This window comes from Rhipicephalus microplus, chromosome 10, assembly GCF_043290135.1.
Source record: "Rhipicephalus microplus isolate Deutch F79 chromosome 10, USDA_Rmic, whole genome shotgun sequence".
Taxonomy (NCBI): Eukaryota; Metazoa; Arthropoda; class Arachnida; order Ixodida; family Ixodidae; genus Rhipicephalus; species Rhipicephalus microplus.
Genome location: NC_134709.1, coordinates 48,906,012 through 48,927,051, shown reverse-complemented (window position 1 = coordinate 48,927,051; position 21,040 = coordinate 48,906,012). Strand labels below are relative to the sequence as shown.

The following is a 21,040-nucleotide window of genomic DNA, read 5'->3' as shown; positions in this document are numbered from 1 at the left end:
AAAAAGCACTTGTGATTTTGAAGTGTCTTCATTGAAATCAGGTGCCGCAAAAGCATAAAAAGCGAGAAAAAAGAGGTGGTATGATAATATCACGTCTCTTTTATCTCTTTCCTTTCTATTATTCCCCCTTTCCCCCTTCCCAAGTGTAGGGTAGCCAACCGAGCCAAGCTTGGTTAACCTGCCTGCCTTTTCTGTGTCTTTATCTCTCTCTCTCTCTCTCTCTCTCTCTCTTCATACCGCATTCCTGATGCTTGCTGAAATGCTTCTGTTGCGCAAATCGCCTCATTAGTGATTGACCTCAGCTACAGTGCGCATCTGGGATGCGGCAAATTCAATGCAAATTGTCTTGGTGACAAGGCAAACTTCAGCATGAGTGCGTTGCGAAAACAAAAAAAGCATTATATGGGGTCAAGGTTGCGGTAATGAGCGCAGAGGATCGCCTTCAGAAAAGACACTAGACAACTGTGGCTGACACAACCTTGTTTACTCAGTGGCAGGAAACTATGTAAACCTTGTTACTGGCGGAAGTTCGCGTACAACGCGAAGGATTCGAGGTAAGCAGTGGCGACCTCGTAGCAGAACTTGTATTGGTCCTGTGACAGAAAAGAAAACAAAAAAACGAGATAAGTACTGCTGCGGTAACATGTTGTGTCTTCTCCATTCACAACTGACAGTTGCGTAGGGCCTGCGTCAAGTAGACCCTTGCGACTCTCTAATAATATCACGCGAGCCCCAGTAAAGTCTCAGAGACATCATTTGGTTTTCTTGTTTAGTTTATTTATTTTTATTTATTTATTTCAGTACCTTCAGGGCCCAAACGCGTTACAGAAGGCAGTGGGTAATAGTATACATAGTAATAAGAACAATGAGAATGAACAAACAAAAATACTGCTAAGAGTAAACATCGCATTCAACAGCAGCCTTAAAAACAGTGACATCGGTCAATAGGGCAACAAAGGAGGGTAGGTGGTTACATTCGTTCGAGGTAGTGGGAATAAAGGGATCATGAAAGAACTTGGTATGTGAAAAAGGAATGTGTACTTTGTTGAATTCATTGAACTACACCGGACGCACAAAGATGACTGATCATGAATCAACAACTGTTCCACACCAGCTGCCCTCTAAGATAGCGTTGTCATTTTGATAAAGATGCCATCAATGACGTCACAAACGTTGGCAATAAGTGACGTAAATTGATGTCACATGACGACGTACTCACACGGTGATTTCTGTGTCAATTCGCGTTCATAATTGCACCGACGATCACTCTTTTCGTTCGACTAGGAATCTCAGGCTTTCGCGTTAACAGTGTACAGGCAACGACAAGAACCTTACGCTGTCCTGGATGAACTGCGGCCGGTTCTCCCGAACAATCCTCGTCGCGTAGAACACGTCGACCTCTTGCTCGCATTTTATCTTCTCCAAGACAAGAGAGCAAGTGCAGAACAGTCCGCTGGCTGTGCATCCATTTCTGGAGAGAAAAAAAGTGTGGCCCGCTGGTAGCTCCACGACACGCATGGCAAGCTGTGCTTGACACGGACCACTATAGGTTAATACTTGCAAGCCGTAACGGTAAAGCAAAGGTTTTTGCAGCAATGAACCGGACTTGCAGATACTATCAGATTTCACTGGTCGGCGATCGAAGAACGAAGTAAACGGTATGTTTAATGTTGCCTAGCCGTAGCAGTGAAGAAGTTCCCGATTGCAAAAGCGAGGGGACCAATGAAATAGGCGTAATATTAGAACTCACATTTTCGTCATTACTCAGTAAAATAAGGAGCATTTGATAATGGGGAACTTTTAAACTAACTTGCCTGGTGGCAACAGACGCTGCTGAGTGAGTTAAACGGCATTCACAATAAAATCACTATTAAATGAATTACTAATAAATATAACATATTCCGATAAACTTGTGACCGGTAACGTGAACTGAACTGTAATTTCTTCGTAATAGCAGTTGAGAAGCATAGATGGCGTAATGAGGCACCGATTCATCATCTGGGAAGTTGAGCATTAAGATGTCATTTACGAATTAATATGATACTAGAGAATTTAACATAGTGAGGCCTTATTGGTAATCTCTGCACGTGTAGCTGGGAGACAGTGGCAGTTCAAACTCCCTCTTCTATAATTCTAACGGTGAAATTCAAAAGACAAGGACAAAATGAGACACACTAATAGCCACACGCGTAGCGCCACGTGTAGTTGTCCATGTGCCTCTTTTTTTCCTTGTCTAGCGTTGTGTTCTCCACAACATGTTCAATCGATAATCAGCCACCAAATTCACCCTTAGCCTCCACGAGCCTTCCCCAGTTTGAATGTCTCTATATAAATAAATACCAATAATGATAGGTCCGCACATACGTAGCCAAAAGGCATGCATTGTTCTCGTAACTGCAATGTTATGGCAACAATGACAACGTTGTTGCAACTCCAGCCAAAGAGGCTGTCTTGTAGCCGCTTCGCCAGAAGTAGGCATCGAGAAAGAAGCTGGCTCACTATAGGTATTTATTTTGGTAAACTTGGTTTCAAGCGGTCCTGCAACACTTTTTCCTTCATGGTAGAAAAGGGCTGCTGATTGGTAGTCGAGATTTCTGAAAACACGACAGTCAAACTTACCGTAGCCCGCAACATGGAACTCATCATTAATCCTCCAAATCAGCTAGATATTGTTTCTCTTTCTACAAATCATGCCATAGACCCCAATGACTACCGTTAGCTAACTTAACCATCGCGGGCTCCATAGTTAGGGCCACCGCCGTGAGAGGCCTCCATGTTCTCGCGTGCGCTCTCGAGATTGCATGAGAGTAAAGTTGGCGTTCAACGAAAAAAAAAAAAAGTGCTCATACTCATGACGTGTGCGTGACGTACCTTCTGTCCCCGCGGCAGCCCTACATCTTACAGCCCCGGGATGAGAGAAGAGATAAAGCAGTTACGGCGTGCGACGAACCTCTGTAACTGCGATTACATTTGACGTACTTCGAATCTTTTTTTGTGTGTGTGGTAGTCGATTGGTGTGCCGAGCAACTCATTTAGAGAAGTCATTTAAACGTTGCTTATATAAGGTTTCAACACCAACGCCTTCTTTTTTTCCCATTTCATGTACACGCAGATCTCAGATTTATATGTACGTCAGATAAAGTACCTGAAATTGGATCACCTAAATGGCTGGATCACTTATAGAAGAAGAAGAAGAAGAAGAAGAGGCAGGGATGTTAACCAATATGAAACAACTGGTATGCTACCCTACACTAGAAATAGAGATGAGGGAGTTTGAAAAATGAAAATAGGGAAAGAGAGGAGAGCACGCAGGTGCGTTGGGCTCACAAATGCTGATAACAACATGCTGGCGCGAACTAACTGACGGAAGTCCGAAAGGACGTGGTTTTAGTCCACTGGCGTTCCACTGAATGATAGATGCTTCCTTGACTTCTGAGAAATGATGGCGATCGTTAGATATGTTTCGACTCGAGCTATTCAAGTACTGGGCTTAAGGCGTCCATTATTTTGAAAGCGCTTCGAGCAGACATTGCGCCCATGTCCAACAATATCTTTCGGACGGCATAGTAATGAACTTGCGATCTTGCTTGTGTGTGAAATCTCACCTGCACTGCACGAGGATAATTTTGCTGCCCGACTGTTGCTGCCAGCGTTCCACGTGGTCTACCAAGTCGACGATCTGTTCCGCACTCTCCCAGGTGGTGCGGTGAAAGTGCTTCACGGTCACCGCGCCGAAGGATCCTAAGGCCTGTGAAACAATCATTGAGACATGCAAATATGCATAGCAGCGAACGTTGCAGCTATACCGGGCTCTGTTATCTATGGTAACTGCGGTACAGTTTATGCCAGCACTCGCTAACACCTGCAAAAGCAACATAAATGCAAAAGAAAGTGCTCAGGATCAGGCACTCTGGAGTTCGTTTCAGCCTGCCAAGCTGCACGTCAACAGCGGAGACTGTTGCCATTGTAAAGGACCATCCTGCCAGCAGTCACATAACCTAAGAGGTACTTTCACTTTTCTTTCTCTCTCTCTATAACCCGTACAGAGTGTCGCGAAGTGGAAGTAGGCTCTCGACAGTTTATTAAAGGGACAATAAAGTCAAACAATCACTTCGTTTAGATTGACAAACTGCACTCTGAGAACTCTAGTTACATACGTTTCACAATCATAAACTCATTATTAGAGAAGAAATCGAGTCTGAAGTTTCATTTCTGAATTTCGCAGCGAAATATTAGTGCATGAATTCAGATATTTTAAAATGTATTATTGGTGTGCAGGGTGATTCAAGGAAATGCGTCCAATATTCTTTAAATATTAAAGATAAGATGTATCTGCGTGCTACTTGCGGCGTTGCCTTCCTGTGTCAGAAGGCATCTTCACATGGGTACAAAGATTAATTACGGCAGTAAAGAAAAAAATTAACACAATTACCTCCCTGACCAGTGGTGATTGCTGGTCGAGTTAAATTAGTGAATTCAAGCCCTTCCTACGAATAGTTCATTGTCACATTTAAATTTTGTAAAGCGGTCCCTTTTATTCACCGCAGAGCGATGCAATCTGTCCAATTTAGCTGGAAAAACCGAAACCAAAGCACCAAACAGCGCATCTATCATTCCCTTCCACAACGCCCTCGATGACGACACTGTTTCCCTCGCATTGGGGGAGAACAATAAGCGAGCGTGAATAAGCTGACGGAAGTGAGCCTGGAGCTACATCCTCCCCATGCCCTAGAAGCAAACCTGGAGGGATCTGGTGAACGAGCGCGCCCAGACATCCGAGCCACGTGGAATCAGCTCGCATTCCGGCGCATTGTCTGTTGGCGGGGGTGCTGTAACGCCTGGGAGTCCGCACCGAACGTCATTGCCTCTGCAAAGGCAATCTGTGTCAAGGCCAGCGAGCGAGCCCACCTGACGCCATCATCTCAACGACATCATGAAGCGGTTGCGCCGGTCTGTCTTACGCAACGCACAGTGAGCTCCCTCATCTAACGGGCCCGGTGAAGCTAGCGGCGTCATCCAGTATGGCGAGTCTTACGCAATGCGTGGCAACATCACTCGTCCTTGGGTGCAGCCCAGTGCAGCGGCATCAGATTTGAGGATTATCACGCCACCCAGCGGCGGGTCTCCATTGGAGGATTCTGACGCGACCCAGCGGCAGTTTTGATTGGACGTTGATGACGTAAAGGATCACCTGGGGCCTATAAAGAACCACGCGGCGCTTCGACAAGCAGCTGATCTATGCATCAGAGAAAAGTCGACATATGCGTCAGATAAGACATCTCGGCTCTTCGAGTCCCTAAGCTGTCGGCCCCAGTTCCGAATATGTAACGCCTCTATTTCTATGCTGTACATCAACCTTGCCTTAACTCACCGTCGTCTTGTCCGCTCGTCTGTCAGCTCTGCACAGAAGCAGCCGCGAGCTGAGAAACATACGCTACCAAACAGCCAATGACCTTGGCAGCGGCGAATTTTGGAGCAGTGGCGCCTTCGGGACCGCGTTGGCATCGCCACTCGCAACAGTGGTCCGTTCGCTAAATTGACGCGATCGCTAAATTGACGGTTCATAACGGCGAGGGAAAGACTTTCGTCACTGAGAGCTTGTAGAAGTAAATTGTAGGTGCGCTGTTTGGGGCGTCGGTTTTAGTTTTTCCGGCTAAATTATAGGATCATTACATCGCTCCGCGGTGATAATCAGCTTATAGCAGGTCGTCAAATGAAAATATCTGATGAAAGAAAAGTTTGCACCATTTCTTCTGGAACTCTACGTGACGAGTCATCACGTAGACTCTTTTATTCAACGCGTCTGTCATGAACTCCATTTGATGACTAAGTAATCAAATGGTGTTCACAGACGCGTTGAATAAACGCGTCTGTGACGGCAAGCCCTTGATAGTGGTGGTATTGTCTGACGTACTTTATTGTGGTTATCAGCGTTAACAGTAATTGCGTTAATACAAGACATTGTCCTCTTAAGCACATTCTGCTATTCATCCTCTCTTAGAAGCGACAGCAGACATCATTCAACCTTAACCAAGCAAACAGAACAACTCTATTTATGTGTAGCCACACGACAAAGCTACATGTTATACGGAGTTACGCACTCAACTTAAAGTTTTAAACGAATATGGGTTAAACTAACGTGAAGCCCATGACTATATAATGCGACGCAAATATACATTTATGAAGAGACATCTTATAACTGTAAATCTTCAACTTCTATGGAGTAAAATGGGACGTTAGAGATAAGCATATCAAAAGTGGGCACTACAGAGGAACGTTAAAAGTACACAAGACCTAAACCAGAGAAAGACCGCGTACAAGTTAGACAAATCAGTAAAAAAATCACAGTTTCACCACAAGTGCGAAACAATGAATGCGATACCAACAAATCTTGACGTTATATGAAATAAGGCTGGCAGTTAACTCTTTTAAGTCTGATCTCACGTTACTCTATACCCAACACGCTGATGAAACAGAAAACGACCACATATAGGATGAAATGCTCTTTCCGCGCTCTCTCCAGCTTAGATCGTAGAAGGGTATATGAGCCGCCCTCTGATGGCTCCCAAGATAGCACGCTTGCCAGAGCGATCGCGTTCACGCCATCATAATCAAACTTCACTGTTGCTGAATTCCCGGCCGCGCTGGTCGCCTTACGATGCGGGCAAAATGATGGACGCAGCCCGTGTGCTGTACGATGTCAGTGCACCTTTAAGAACACCTGATGCTCGAAATTTCCGGAGCCCTCCACTACGGCTTCCCTGATAATCATGCCGTAAGTTTTAGGATGTGAAGTCCCAGATATTGTTATTGTTATTGTTGTTATTGTTATTGTTATTGTTATTGTTATTGTTGTTATTGTTATTGTTGTTGTTGTTGTTGTTGTTGTTGTTGTTGTTGTTGTTGTTGTTGTTGTTGTTGTTGTTGTTGTTGTTGTTGTTGTTGTTGTTGTTGTTGTCATCGTCGTCTAATAATGAAGGCACACTCCCTGCTTTCGCAGTCTCTTTCATGCTTTACGAAGATAGGCGGAAGGGGGTACGTTTTTTTTTTGTTTTTTTTTTTAGCAGCGTTCGACGCCAGGCCTCGCCCGCAAGTTGGCTATACCGCAAGCGCCCCCTACGCGAAGGGAGTGAACTGTTTTTAACGCGATAGCGTTAGAGCTCGTGTCGCAGAAAACCCGCCGCCGGCGTCGGACGCGTTGGTTGTGACCGAAAAATCGTCTGTGCGTCTGTGACCAAAAAAGCAAGTAACCGAAATAGCCACGGGAGGCCGCTACTTGTCTACGCGTGAGCGCGCGATCACACTGAGAAAGCCGCGCATTCGAAGGGGACAAAAAACTGCTCAAGGTCCCGAGGTGCGGTAGCTTCTTTGCTTTGCCACCCCTCCCTGCTTAGCTTCCAGCGCTTTCATCGACGCTAGGGAAGAGATAATGTAATTGCAGCACGCCACAGACTCTTGTAACTCCACTCGCACTGGGCGGATTCTTAATATTTTTGCGGCGGTAAATTCGTGAGGCAATAAGCTCTTCTAGTGAATTCATTCCATGGTTACATGAAAGAGTGTTTCAGGACCCCTTTAAAGCATTTTTGTTCGACAGGTGCCACGACGAAATCGAGCCCATTTGGTGATAATAGCACACTAGTCCAATCTACTGTGTGTGTGTTTGTATGCGTGCGTTTATATGTAACAAAACATATGAATAAGTATGCACTTAGTGGTTGAAGGGTGCACTAAGGGCCGGACTTTGCTATCGCGTTCAACTCTTAAAGGCGAAGCTTAAGGGTCCCCCAAATTTTTTATCCCTCTTTCAAGCGCGTTCATCGCCCCTACATCCTTTCGTGTTTTTACCCGTGGTAGAACAAACGATGCCCGTTCAGTGATATCATTTTCGACTTTACATAAACCATGACACTGACGATGATGGTAAAAAAATGTCTAGGGCGTTCATATAATGCTAACCTTATAAAACTCACGACTGGTTACATATTCAAAAAAAAAAGTTTGACGAGGCTATAGTAGGGACCATGTCGGTGCACTCAATGATGAGCTGACTCACTAAGGCTCACTCAGTCTCGATTCAAGCCGTGGGCCTAGTCTAAATGAGTTCGTGTAAGTAATATATTAGTGACTCTCAATCCATGTGGTTCCAGCTGAGGGAAATTGGGGTGTCTTAGAATGACATAGGCTCTACGAGCAAAGTATTTATCATGCATGAGTCTCATTTTACTGCCGCATTTTCTGTCAACCACTAGCCGTGACACGTTTTAGTGTCGTCTACTACAGGTGGGGGCGTAGCCAGAAAACAAATTTTTTTGAGTGTGGACACCTAGCTCGTTAACTTTGGGGTTGGTGAAATGGCCGTTTAGCATGAAACATGGCAAATTTGGGTGTTTTGGGTTGTTTATGCGTCACTAGCCCAGCGAGCCACTGCCCCAAACATTAAAAGAAAATGTACGTACCAAACTTTGCAAGAGAAGTTTGGTGGAAGCAGAATTTCGAAGACATCGTAATTACATCACTAGGCACGCAAGAGCGGTAGCAGCGGTGGAACAGAAGGCGTCCAGAAGAGCACAGAAGAGGTGATTCTGCAGCAGTGTCAAGAGAGGCAGTACAGGTACAACGCAAGCGGCAGAAGAAAGCTTCATGAGAGTAAGGAAAAATCATCACAAGCTTAGTAGTACACAAAGTGCAAAAAAAAAGGAGAGGAAAAGGTGGCAGGTGATATGTGCTAGGTAATCACGTGATGTCATATTCATTTCACAAGACATTCTGAGCACTTTGATGGTCACACAAAACGTGACACAGAGTAGCATGAAACAAATGGGCCAATAAGGCGCATGGGCAGGCACATAGCCAGGATTTTTTTTTCTTGCGAGGGGCGGATTGGGAGGGGAGGCACTTGTTGAAAGACTTGAAAAACATTATTTTCATTATTTATTCTCAGTAAAATAACGTCCCCATCTATCCCAATTTTGTGCAGGGGGGCGCGGGCCCTTATCCCCAACTGATACGTGGGTATCATTGGAATAAAATGATGTGCTCTTGCACGCAAAGCGCTTTGATATTACCGAAAGCTGAGGGCTCAAAAGTTTCGTAGAGTGCTCGGGACAAAACCTGCGGGCACTCCACGCGAAAGGCAAAAACCTTCAGGAAGTCTTTGGGATCCGAGCGATTACTTGTGTAGACGCCATAGCCTTTTGCACCGCACTCAAACCAACCCCGTGTATACGTCCACCGACGTTCCGCAATTGAAAGCTGTGCGATACTCTTTCGAGCGTATACCTCACATGGTTGTCTGAAAAAAAATCAATTCTTTTCTTTTTTAACAATCTTGATCACTGTCGAACCTTGATGCGTGCCATTTACTGGCGGTACTGGTTCAATTGCGGCATGTAAACAAAGAATCTGAGTGTTACCTTGTGCTTTGATGTAATCTTGAAGGCTTGTACGGAGAGGTCATTGACATTTCGACTCTCCGTGCACTCGATCCTATGATCACCGTATCGAACTGAGCCACTCGTGGGCCAGAATTGCACCTGTTCAGAGAAAAAAAATTACAATGAGCACAAACAGACATTCCCTACGCGTTTGGCAAGTGCACCTATACCCTAACAATTTGTAATGGTTATACCATTTGTATTTGAACGAATGAAATATGCTCGAAAGATCTTGTGAGGCGTTACTTTGAAAGAACAGACCACAGGACAACATGCACGTAAGACGTGGATCACACAACGCGGGCACTGACGAACCAACCAGCGCATTTTGTTTCATTAGGAAAACATATAAAACGTAAAGAAGAAACGATGGGCATGACTGATTAGTAGTAAAACTAACTCAAACCACTGCAGCTAAGCTGCAAGTTGCAGAACTATGTAAGGTTCAATTAAAGAGTAATGCGAAGCGCCAACCAATAAAAACAATTATGTATGTCTTAGTGCGAACGGACTGCTGTAAGAAATTATGCTAGCCTTGGCAGCCTTGCACGCTAGGCTCTAAATAAAGACCGAGTAAAAAACAGCTACAATTCCCACCTATATTGCGCGCATTTCCTGGCACTACTACCATACACCCAGCATTTTCAAATCACAAACTGCATACACATTATCTGCGTGACGTAACATTGTGAGCACAGATTCCCCAAGAAAAGAAACAAAATGCGCCTACAAATCACCCAAATGGGCTAGTTTTCGTCGTGACACCTGTCGAACAACATGCGTTAAGGAGACTCCTTCTACTACATGGCATTTATATAGTGTTCTTTTTTTCGGAGCAGCTGCAAGTAACATTGTGGCTCTGTGGTTGGACACCTGATGGGCGATAACAGCGCGCGAACACACGGGATGAAGAGAAGTGACACAAACAAGCGCTGACTCCCTGCTGAGAAATTTATTGAAATATACAAATTATCTGAAGACACATTTCTTTAAATTCACAAGCATATTTCAATAAATTCTTCAGTTGAGAGTCAGCACTTGTTTGCATTCCTCCTATTGGTCCCGTGAGTTTGTGCGCTGTTACCGCCCATAATGTATCACCAACTAGCCCCACCATCAGTCCTGCGTAGGACAGCTGTTTGCCACGTGAACGACCCGGGTTGGATCGTCACTGGGGCCGAATGTTTTATTCTTTATTTTATTTGCTTCTTTCTCAATTTTTTTACTCACGGACAATTTTTCGCTCACAACCAACGGTGCTGACGCCGAAGGCGGAATTTCCGCGACACGAGCTCTCTAACGCTGTCGCGTCAAAAGTAAGCCAGAGGGCGATCGTAATTATTAGAAAAAATTACACCCTTTTTACTAGAATATTTGCTGATTATTCGTGTGAAACACAGTATGCAGCTCACCACGTCAGCGTCTTCACTAAAGACGTCCAGCGTGACGATGGTCCTTGTACCAGACTCGACCACCAATTTCCAGAAGTCCTCTAAATTATTGCTGGACGGCGTCTGCGTCACGACGAACCTGTCCTTCTTGTGAAAACCCTGTTATACGTCAAGGGAGGCAAAAACAATTGTGCGCTAAGTTACTCAAGTCATTGCTTTGGCACTCGCGGCAAATGTCCCACTTCGTTCTAATTGCGAATAATACCAAAGTGACGTCGGCATGCTGTCCTTCCTCACACAAACACACATTCGCGCACACATATAGACACACATACACTCACACACGTGCGTGCTCGTGCATGCACTCACGCAAAAAAAAAAGAATAGCACTACGCACTGTGTAAACAGTAAAGTAATGGTCACTGAACTTGGAGGGTCTGTTATTGGCATTCGACTGAACTCGCATTGTGTAACCCGCAATGCGAAATTGTGGCGGTCTTCCTCTTCGGTAAATTGTCGCGTTCAGTCTTTTACTACAGAGCTCTTGCTAAAGGATAAGATCTCATGTCAGTGTTGTCGATAGAGAAGTGGTTATAAGTGGGAAAAGAAGAAAAAAGTGAGCCCCGTAACTGTGTGTATGTGGGTGCGACACCTCAACAGTAGCTCACAAGGAATGGGGCGAGGAGGGATTAATAGGATAGGATTAAAGGTATATATATAGATATACATATATAAATATATATATATATATATATATATATATATATATATATATATATATATATATATATATATATATATATATATATATATTGAGAGAGAGAGAGAGGGGGGGGGGGGATGCGCTGGGACGCGAGCGAGGACGTATGAGGGGATAGGAGAGATAGAAAAGATAGAAACATGGTCACAGTAGTCCGTGGATTGGGCACCACCTGCGAGAGCTCTTGTCGGCGACAGGAGATGGCGTAGGGCAAGTCCAGTAGGTCAGAGCTACGCTGTCGTCAGAGATCGGCGTCAGGAGATGACGTAGGGCCAGCCCAGTCGGCCAGAGCTACGCTGACGTCGGAAATTGCGAGGGCACAACCGGTCGGCACGGAATCCAGCGAGCGAGCAAGTTTTGTCGATATCCACAAAGGTAATTGGTTGTAGTCAGTGTGCCTGTGGTTCGAATTGTCGCATGCTTTGCTAAACGCGATTGACTACGGTCCTCTGCTGTCCTCATTGGATATGAAATACGAACTCACAAGGGAGGGGCTGGTCTCTTAGCCAATCTATTGCTCTCTTTGGAACCCAGGTGGGTTCTCCCACCAGTTATATTCCGTTGTAGAGCGGACCGCCGTTGATACTTTCAATATCCTTTCAATATTAAAAATATATTATTTGTCTGGATAACAGCAATATCTTGCTAATATTCTACTTTTGAAGGCTATTGCCAGGGCAAATGAAAGTTTGGGTTGTAATTATCTGCCGCAATTGCATTTATGAGATACTGAAAAAAAGGCAACGTTTGCCATGAAAGCTTGTGTGAGAAGAGCACAGGAGGGGGGGTGGGGGGGGGGGGTAGAGAGGTGAAGAAAAGCAACATCTGCTCACAAAGATATATGTGCTTCATGAAGAATGCACCACATCCAGCTAACCATTCAAGAGTCACTTTGACTGAGTGGTCTGTATCTCAGTACAGTACAGTCCATTTGCGTCATGTGCATCGCCTCCGGTATCTCCCATTGCATGGGGAAATCGAAAATGGCATGGTTTGTACCCTGCGTTTCTCGTAATTTGTGTCAGTTTGCTTCCTGCTACGGTAAAATACCGTATAAGCTCAAAGCACCACCAGTATGCCTGAGCGTACAAATCACTTTTTGTTTGAGCGTCATCCGCTACGAAATTTACTTTACTAACTGCGCATGGCCTATCATTCTTATTCGTAAGAACCTATCATAGTGGGAGAGTACCCAGTATGTGTTCATATATCCTTCCATCTGCCATTTTTGTTAAGTTTGATTTCATAACTGACGGGCTGCTCCTAAACAAGATGAAAACGAATAAACACGTAGCCTGCCGAAGACAAACTTTAGCTGCTTAGTCATACGCATATTCACCTTTATTAAAATTTTTATTATTATTAATATTACTACAAACGTTTGGAAACAGCGTGGGCATAGGTAAGCCATTCAAGTAATGTCCCAAAGAGGACAACGTAGCAAGGGATGCTTCCTCTACAATTGGTGTTGCTGTTTCAGAAAAGGGTTGCTATTTTTATCAAAATGCCCCTGATGAGAAATTTTCAGTTCAATTGTAAAGCGTGTAATCAAAAGTAGTACTCACGTTGACGTAGACAGCGTTTACGTATGTCCCATCTCTCAAAAGCGGTCGACACCGGTCCGCTGCAAAGAAATGACAAGTATAATTGAAGGGCTAAAGAAACGTGAGATTGAATGAGCTGATACGGTGAGGGAAATATCTAATAAGCTACCCTACAGTGCGAGAAAGGAATAAAAGGTAGGGGTTAGGCTGAAAGACGTGAGGAATAGCGAGAAAGAAACTGCGGGTACAGAACATACAAATACAGAAGATCACTTCACGAACACGCTTCCAAAAGAAACATAGCTTTGACCGAAAAAATACTTTGACAAAAACGTAGAAACTTTGACAGAGACGTAGAAAATTTTTTGACAGAAACGTAGCTTTGACAGAAAAATTGACAGAAAAAATCACAGAAAAAATGAAGAGGATTTTGTCGAACCTGACCACGTTCAGGAGTGGCACCAGGATTTTTTTACAGGGGTCGGGGGCACTCACAACAAGTGAGTTCCTTGAGGGGAGCAGGCAGGATGGAAACATATACGTTGTTTTGTTTGTGCTTGCTTTTTGAGGGTGGCGGGGCCGACAAAAAATTTGGAGGGGGGGGGGGGGGGGCTCCAGTTTCTCATACCCTCCGCTAGAGCTGCCTCTGACCCCATTGCGAAACGTGCCAGCAGATTAAACAGATCGAGTTTGGCTTTCCGTACATTGAGGTTCCCTTGAATTTTAATTTTATTGCGATAGCGATGATTTTCGCGACGTATATACACGCGCACAACCTGCGGTGTGACTCTGAGAGCCTTCCAACAAAGGGCTTTTCCACGCAGAAAGGTGACGGGGGGGGGGGGGTGGGGGGGGCTCCCCTAATGTGATAGAAGTGAGGACGGATTACTCAGCCAGATGTGCCCCGACATCATTTAAATAAAAGGGTAATGGCTACACAGCTTCTTGACGATAATGGTGGAAGGCATCTGATTTTGCTTTCGAACACTCGTTTATTCTCGGAAGGCCAGAAAACAAGGGCAGGCCTCATTTTCAGAGGCTTCATTCTTATTCTTCATCAGCTGTGAAGTATTCTGGACCAAACCACAAAAAGAAGACTGGAGAGGGGTGGGAGGGAAGCTGTGAAAAATAAAATAGCTGATCCCTCTTTCAAGGCATCGCTAAAACAAAAAAAAATTGAAACATGTCTTCACAGAGGTAGCTGAGCGCTTATTGTGCATTGTTTCGCCACAAGGGCAAAGGAATGAATGCTACAGCAACAAACTGCAAAGTCATGCAACGGACAACAAGCCGCTAGATACTTGCAGCGCGCACCTCAAGCAGAAACCGCGCACTAGATTAGCATACACAGGACGAGCGCGTACTAACAAGTGACACAGCTTGTCACTTAAAGCGCGCTGTATAAACAGAAAGATATACACAGGACAGGTAAAGTATACACAGGGAAGGGGCGAACAACTGTCCCAATAATTACTTGGTGCTTGAGCAGCGTGCTCCTTTCGTAAGTGTGGCTCCGGCAGCGAGCGAAGTCACCTTCGTGCTTTCCCGAATCGTGAGTCTGATAAGCGTGTGCACAAGAGAGACCACGCTCCGTGGAGGCGGCGCTCTCCGGCACGCGAGAGACGATGAGCTTTAGAGCGAGCACAACGCGCGCTGGTCACGCCATCTCGCTACTGATGACGGAAACGCGCTCACGCTGCAAAGCTCTGAGGGCTACAAAATGGTATATGGTGTACAGAAATGGCTTGCCGTTAGCGCTGTTGACTGCGTGCGCATTGTGGCGTAGTGGTTAGCGCTGCTTGATGCGGTTCGAGAGGTCACTTCTTCGACGCCCCGAGGCATAGCGTTCACGTATAATTTTATTGTATCAATGTGTGAATATATATTTTACAACGTCATATCTGTGACGTAAATACATCAGCGGAGCCGTGGTAGACAGCATGCAGCATAAAACGCCTTCGTGTTAAAAATTGATGCAGTCCGTAACAACTATTGCGCGAAATAAGAAAAAGCTTATAACCATATAAAAGTGTCAACGACCAAATGGAAATCGAACCCAAGCCCTCTGGGTGGCAGGCGAGAAATCGACCACTGAGTTACGCTGGTTCTTAATTCTCCGTTGCAAACTGACCCTATACGGGCTTGATGTTGGGTAAGAAATCAAGTTAACATGAATAATAAAGCATCTCCATACGCAAAAGTCATGATGGTTTATGGCGTAGTGGGTGTCATGCAGGTGTGCGTGTAATAGTTGCTGCGAGAGAGTTTCAAAAAGGTTGTAGGTAGGCCGTTCTTCCAGCTTTGACTGTGCTGCGCGTTCAGCCCATGGATGACAAGCCAGCTGGGCTTCTAGAGTTGTACGCATTTGAAAATTAGGGGTTCTTTTCCTTCCTTGAGAGACAGCAATCCTATCGTCGACAGAGGCCGAGACCACAGCCTCCATGATATTGCCGTCACTTCACTGAGCTCTGTGTGTTACAGACTGGTGGCACGCCAGCGTGTAAAAGCTTCGCTTCGCCCCTTCGAAATAATCAGCTCATTTCGAACAGAACAAAAGTATCGACATATCTACGTCACGCAGAGTATTGTGATATATTCAATATATCGTTTCAGCCATTCTGCACTCTTGTTACTGCCTTATGAATCAGGTCGCGTCATGCAAGGACCTCAGGTAGCCCTTACATCTTTGAAAGAAAACCAGGCGTACAAATTTTAAAACAAATTTTCTCATTGACAGTCTTTAGCTGTGAATCGAATAGCGATGAACCTTTTCATAAGCAGCACTGGACATACATAATCACTAAGATCATCATTTTGTCGTAATAGCAATGCATGTGAAGCAACAGCGTATTAAACACAAACATAAACAGAAAGTAACACGATAGCCCAAGGCGATTTTTTGCCGAACTCATTGTTTTTGGATACATTGAGCACACAAATTATAGGTTTAGGATGCGTCCAATGGCCCCTCTGTGGTACTCTGAAAGGTTAATTCTTGAGTGCAGGGATTGATGACGCCGTCGTAATTTGTGCGAAGAATGAACAAGCTGCTTCATTAAAGGAGGGACACAATAGTGAAAACTTGGAAAATGATGGTTCTAAGCAGAAGTAATCTTTTTTTTTTTACCAAGTAAGTACTATTCTGTATAGTTTTGAAGTTAACCAACTCGCCCTACAGCAAGCCTCGCTGAATCGTCCCATTGGTAACAAATTTATTCTCGTATGCGATACACATGCGCTCACCAGCTAGCACGGAAGCGTCCCGACTTTTTCTTAGGTTTGCCGGGTCACTTGCTGCTGTGAAGTCTGCAGGCGTAAACCATGGTTTGAGAGACTTGAGTTCCTAAGGGAAGCAGTAGGAAATAAAAAAACGTTATCTTCCTCGTGAAATAAAAGAAACTATTGAAATTCAATAGCTTTGATAAATTTCGAACTAATATCTACAGTGGCCACGTACCGGAATGCACCAATTCGTTCACAAGAGAACTAATGTGAGACTAATAGAATGCAATTACTTCAGTTACGTCTAATTTACTGGGTAGAACTTGCCTCAGTTCTACCCAGTGTGAAATCAGCAAAAGCGGTGGCGCTCCTGCTTTCCTGTGCTTTTCTCGTAATGTTTTGTTGTAGTTTATGATTTTTTTGTGGCTTTTGCTATAGTGATTCACACCCTATACGCACTAGAGGTTTACTTGCCTGTTTCAGTGTGCGGCTACTTCTTTGTGCGTGACAGAGACAGTTAAGCCACCTGTTGGTGCATCTGGTAACAGGTGTGTGACTAACCTCGACACCCTTCTGTCGTCTGGCCCTTCTCTAGTACGGTTCCGCGGTTAATTGTAGTTTGACAGTAAAAAAAAAAAATGCTGGTTCGTCCAGCCTATGAAATTTTCGTGAATACCCATGTGATCAGAGTAAGTGAAGCGTGTTTCGTTCTGTTGTGCGTCGAACTGTGCTCGTTACAAAAGTAGGCACTTTAGTTATAGAGGTGAAAGTCTTGAATCCCTCTTGTTCACGTCCTTCCATTCCTCCGTCCGTGCCTGGAATAGTGCCCTTCCCCCGTACACTATGTCGGCAACCAGGTAATTGCCGAGAAAAGGTAAAAGAAAAAATAAGAATAAAAATGCCAAAAAAATAAAAAAGTAAAAGAATCTTTTAAAAAATGTAAAAACACGTGGCGTAAGTAATCGAAACGCCACAAGCTTTCACCCAACAAGCTTTGAAAACTTGCAATTTTCAACTGTTTCTGATATAGCGATTCCAGGTACGATTTTCTTTCTCGAGGCTTCGTGAGGAAGCCGTACACGGTACATTACATACGCACGTGGTAAAGACCCGGAACGACCCACATATCCCGCCAGCTATACTCCATTTCACAAGCCGTTGGTAGTGCTGTGGAAGGTACGAGCGCCCTCAGCCAATCATGACATAGCGCACCTCATAATTGTGTTCCTACGCAAATGTCACGTGCGTGAATCTTACAAAAGTGCCCGTCTGTGTGGGAAAATGTGTATCAACTCAATTAACTTTCTCGAGATGGCATTAAGAATTTTCTTTGTCTGTTTTCTTGGTTTCTGAATGGGCCTATATATACATATCCGACGTAAAAAGTGCCCGTCTAAACTTTCTACACCAGCTATATTTTAATAAATTGGGAATCCAGTCACAAGATTACATAGCTAATAACCCTGGTCGAGCGTCTCGACACAAACATAGCCGAAGTATTACACCGTTCTTTGCCCGTACAGACCAATACAAATATTCATTTTTTCCATGAACTGTTTCCGATGGGAATGTTTTGCCAGAGTGTTCACCCTTGCTCTCATCCAATGTATAATGATTGTATACTTACCTGTTGATTATGTACCCTCACATTCATGTGTCGATCTTGCATCCGTACGCATGTCTTCTGGATGTGTACATCCCTCTCCTGCTTGGACCTCTCAAGGTTCGCAGTATAGTACAAATAATAATAAACAATAATAATAATACATGTCTTCCAAAGAATCTGCTCCTGCTTTGTCTATATATATGTAATGTCACTTGTTCCTACGAGTTACTGTCGTGCCAGAGCTCTTTTTTTAATGTTTACGTCAAGGGTGTGGGAAAATATTTACTTCAGTCATTGAATCAATCAATCAATCAATCAATCCATCAACCAATCAATCTAAGGATTTATTTTTCTACAGAAAAGAGGACGGCTTTTTTTATGTTTGCAACTCCCTCGACAATGGTACCGAGGGATCCCGTCCTGCACGCACCCGTAATAATTGCCGTGATACCGTTGGAAGGATTCACATCTCACTGTACTTACAACTTAAATCTGGCACCGCAGCTCTGCAGAAACTGGCGGTGACACTGCGCAAAGTGTGTCATTTTTATGAGAAATACGCTCCGAGAGCATTTCTTGTACTTGAAGCTAAGCTGCTTCGGCATCCTTTGCATGGTCGTTGTGGACATGTTGGGTAGCGCCTCGTCCTCTTCAAAACGCTGCACTAACTTGGCGACAACCGGAATTTCACCTCTCTTAAGAAAATTGGTGCCCGTATCTTCCCACGGGGGCGGGTATCGTGTGAATTTAACGTCTACTCGAGTCAAGCAAAGTGCCAAGTGAAGCGGAAGCCAACTGAAGACGCCCTTAACTAAATTCTGAACGTGCGCTCCACCGCTTATATACACACCGCCCACGTTCACGAGACACGAGACGAGCCGAGCATGCGTAAAGGGGGTGTGAACGGCACCGACACCGAATCCCAACATCGTGCGAGTAAGAAATGCTCCGTATTCAAAAAATATGTTAACTTAAATCCAAAAGCCTGAACGATATCGGCTGTAACGAGGTATTTGTTTCGCATGAGCCTTCAAACGTGCGAGGTAGCATAACAATCAAAACAAATGCTGAAAAAGAATTCCCGACCACAGCCTTTTTTGAAGATTTGCTTGACACATTGAATGTTTGGTTTATATGTTGTTAAAATTGGGGTCACAAAACCTGCGAAACATTCAGCTAAAACGAGATGCATGGGACTGGTTGCGCCCCCTAAAATATAATGCTACAAGAGGCAGATAAGGATCACCTTTTTAGTGGTGAACTTGAAGCCCACAATAATCTATTCTTATAGAGCATATTTGCGGAACCAAGAATGCCGTATCGTTAAGCCGGCTAAAGTTTCTACTGGTATGAAAAATTTCGGATATAACAAACTAGCTTCTGGTGCTAAAACTACATCTCTACAGCGGGGTTGGAATCTTTAATTTAATGGATCAATATGAGTCGATGGGTTCGCTTAGATAATACGCAGGTTTCTTTACTACTCCTCACCTCGAACTCCTTGATTATGTTGCTCTTTCCAGTCGTCTCGTCTTCCGAGATAAGCTCCTTGTAACGGTCCGAGAACTTGCTACATGGAACGCTGTGGTCCCGTATGCACACGCTCTCCATCAGGGCTCGGTGCACGAAATTGTACTGCTCCTGCAATCGCAAGAAATCACTGCGTTGTCAGTTGCAAGATCATGACCTTATCAGATGGGAAACCCCTTAAGATCACCTAGAGAATCGAATCATCGGATCGCCTATTTTCAGTGCGCTCTTTGCCTAACGGAATGACAAATCTGTCCACTCAATTGGCACTGTACGTTCTCAATTCTTCGCAACCACTCCTTGCAAGCTTTTTTTTTTTTCGTATTCTTGAACGTACTTTCACTGAACGCTTCACCTTAACTGGAAAAACTCGATAAAAGCGCCTGCTTTAGGCACAGCAATTAACTGCATATGAGCGATATTCTGCAGCGATTTTTGAAAAATGCATCAGTGAAGCAATGACGTTGCGCTTTAGTCAAGTGTGGAACGAAATCCGAATCGAGGAGCATTTGTCAATACGGGGATTAGTCCACATTAAGATTGTTTATGTTGAGACATCCGCAGAGAAGCCGGACTCGTTTATTCACTTTGGTACCGTCTCGGAATGGGCCGTGAACGCTCATATGTGAACGCGAATCACTTGTTCTCTACCCCCTTGTTATTCTCCATCTTTTGTCACTTACCCTCTTCAACCGCTCAGAGTAACAAACAGGGTAAAGCCTCCTTATTGCCCCTGCCTCTTTTTTTTATTTTCTCTTTCAATTTCTGTTTCGCAGTCGGTATAAGTTCTGTATCTTTTCTTCCTACGCTACGCCAAAATAAATTTGCTTTTTTATACTGCCTAAATATTGCAAGTGCTCGCACTCTGCCGGCGATGTCCATCATTAGCGACAAAATTTTTAAGTATGCGTACAGCTTGTGCAGTGGCCAACTTTCATAACTAAAATGGCTGAGCGTCGAGCTCAGAACTGCACGAGTGACATCTGCAGTCGCAAATACGCGACATCTGAGCATGCGCGGTACCACCAACGCGCCTCCCTTGTGTTTTCTATCCTTATTTACCAGCGTGAATGCAACAACCGCTTTGGCCGCAGAAGCACTCCGTATGGCATAGCCCAAAAACAAAAGCGAAAAAAATTTGGCCCGAACCTACACGTTACACTGTAAATTTCGTCGAAAGACGACAGTCTTGCGTCTGGAGAGAGTGAACAAAACGTTCATTTGATGTTCTGCGCAAGAAAATTGGTGAATTGTATTCTGCAGGCGCTACGTTAGAGTGCCTCGAGCGTGTGGCGGAGGCCAACGAGCGCATCTAGGCACGTTAGACACAAGTGCCATCTGGCAGATATCTTCGAAAACGAAGGCGTGCAGGCCGCGGAGAAAGATGCGCGCCAGTCTCGGAGCTGATAAGGTGTAGAACGCAAAGCGACGGGCAGGTTTCACCACCGTGACGTCGTAGCAAAGCGTTGGAAACACCTTTTTGAGCATCGCGTTGCACTTCCATCGCAGCGCGATTAAACGCTACATTCTCTAGAGTTACTTGTGTGTGC

At 44.6% G+C, this 21,040-nt stretch overlaps 1 protein-coding gene across 1 annotated transcript in view; it reads right to left on the bottom strand.

Annotated features, from left to right (window-relative positions):
* Positions 1–463: 463 nt before the first annotated feature.
* LOC142774715 (receptor-type tyrosine-protein phosphatase kappa-like) overlaps positions 464–21,040 on the bottom strand; it is a gene marked incomplete at its 5' end in the record, with an annotated part of 65,599 nt that continues 45,022 nt past the window's right edge. Inside the window, 8 exon segments of the mRNA XM_075875622.1 lie at positions 464–593; positions 1,336–1,471; positions 3,606–3,748; positions 9,417–9,536; positions 10,850–10,987; positions 13,154–13,212; positions 16,376–16,475; positions 19,452–19,601. Coding sequence (XP_075731737.1) covers positions 516–593; positions 1,336–1,471; positions 3,606–3,748; positions 9,417–9,536; positions 10,850–10,987; positions 13,154–13,212; positions 16,376–16,475; positions 19,452–19,601 — 924 coding nt within the window. The 3' untranslated portion in view covers positions 464–515.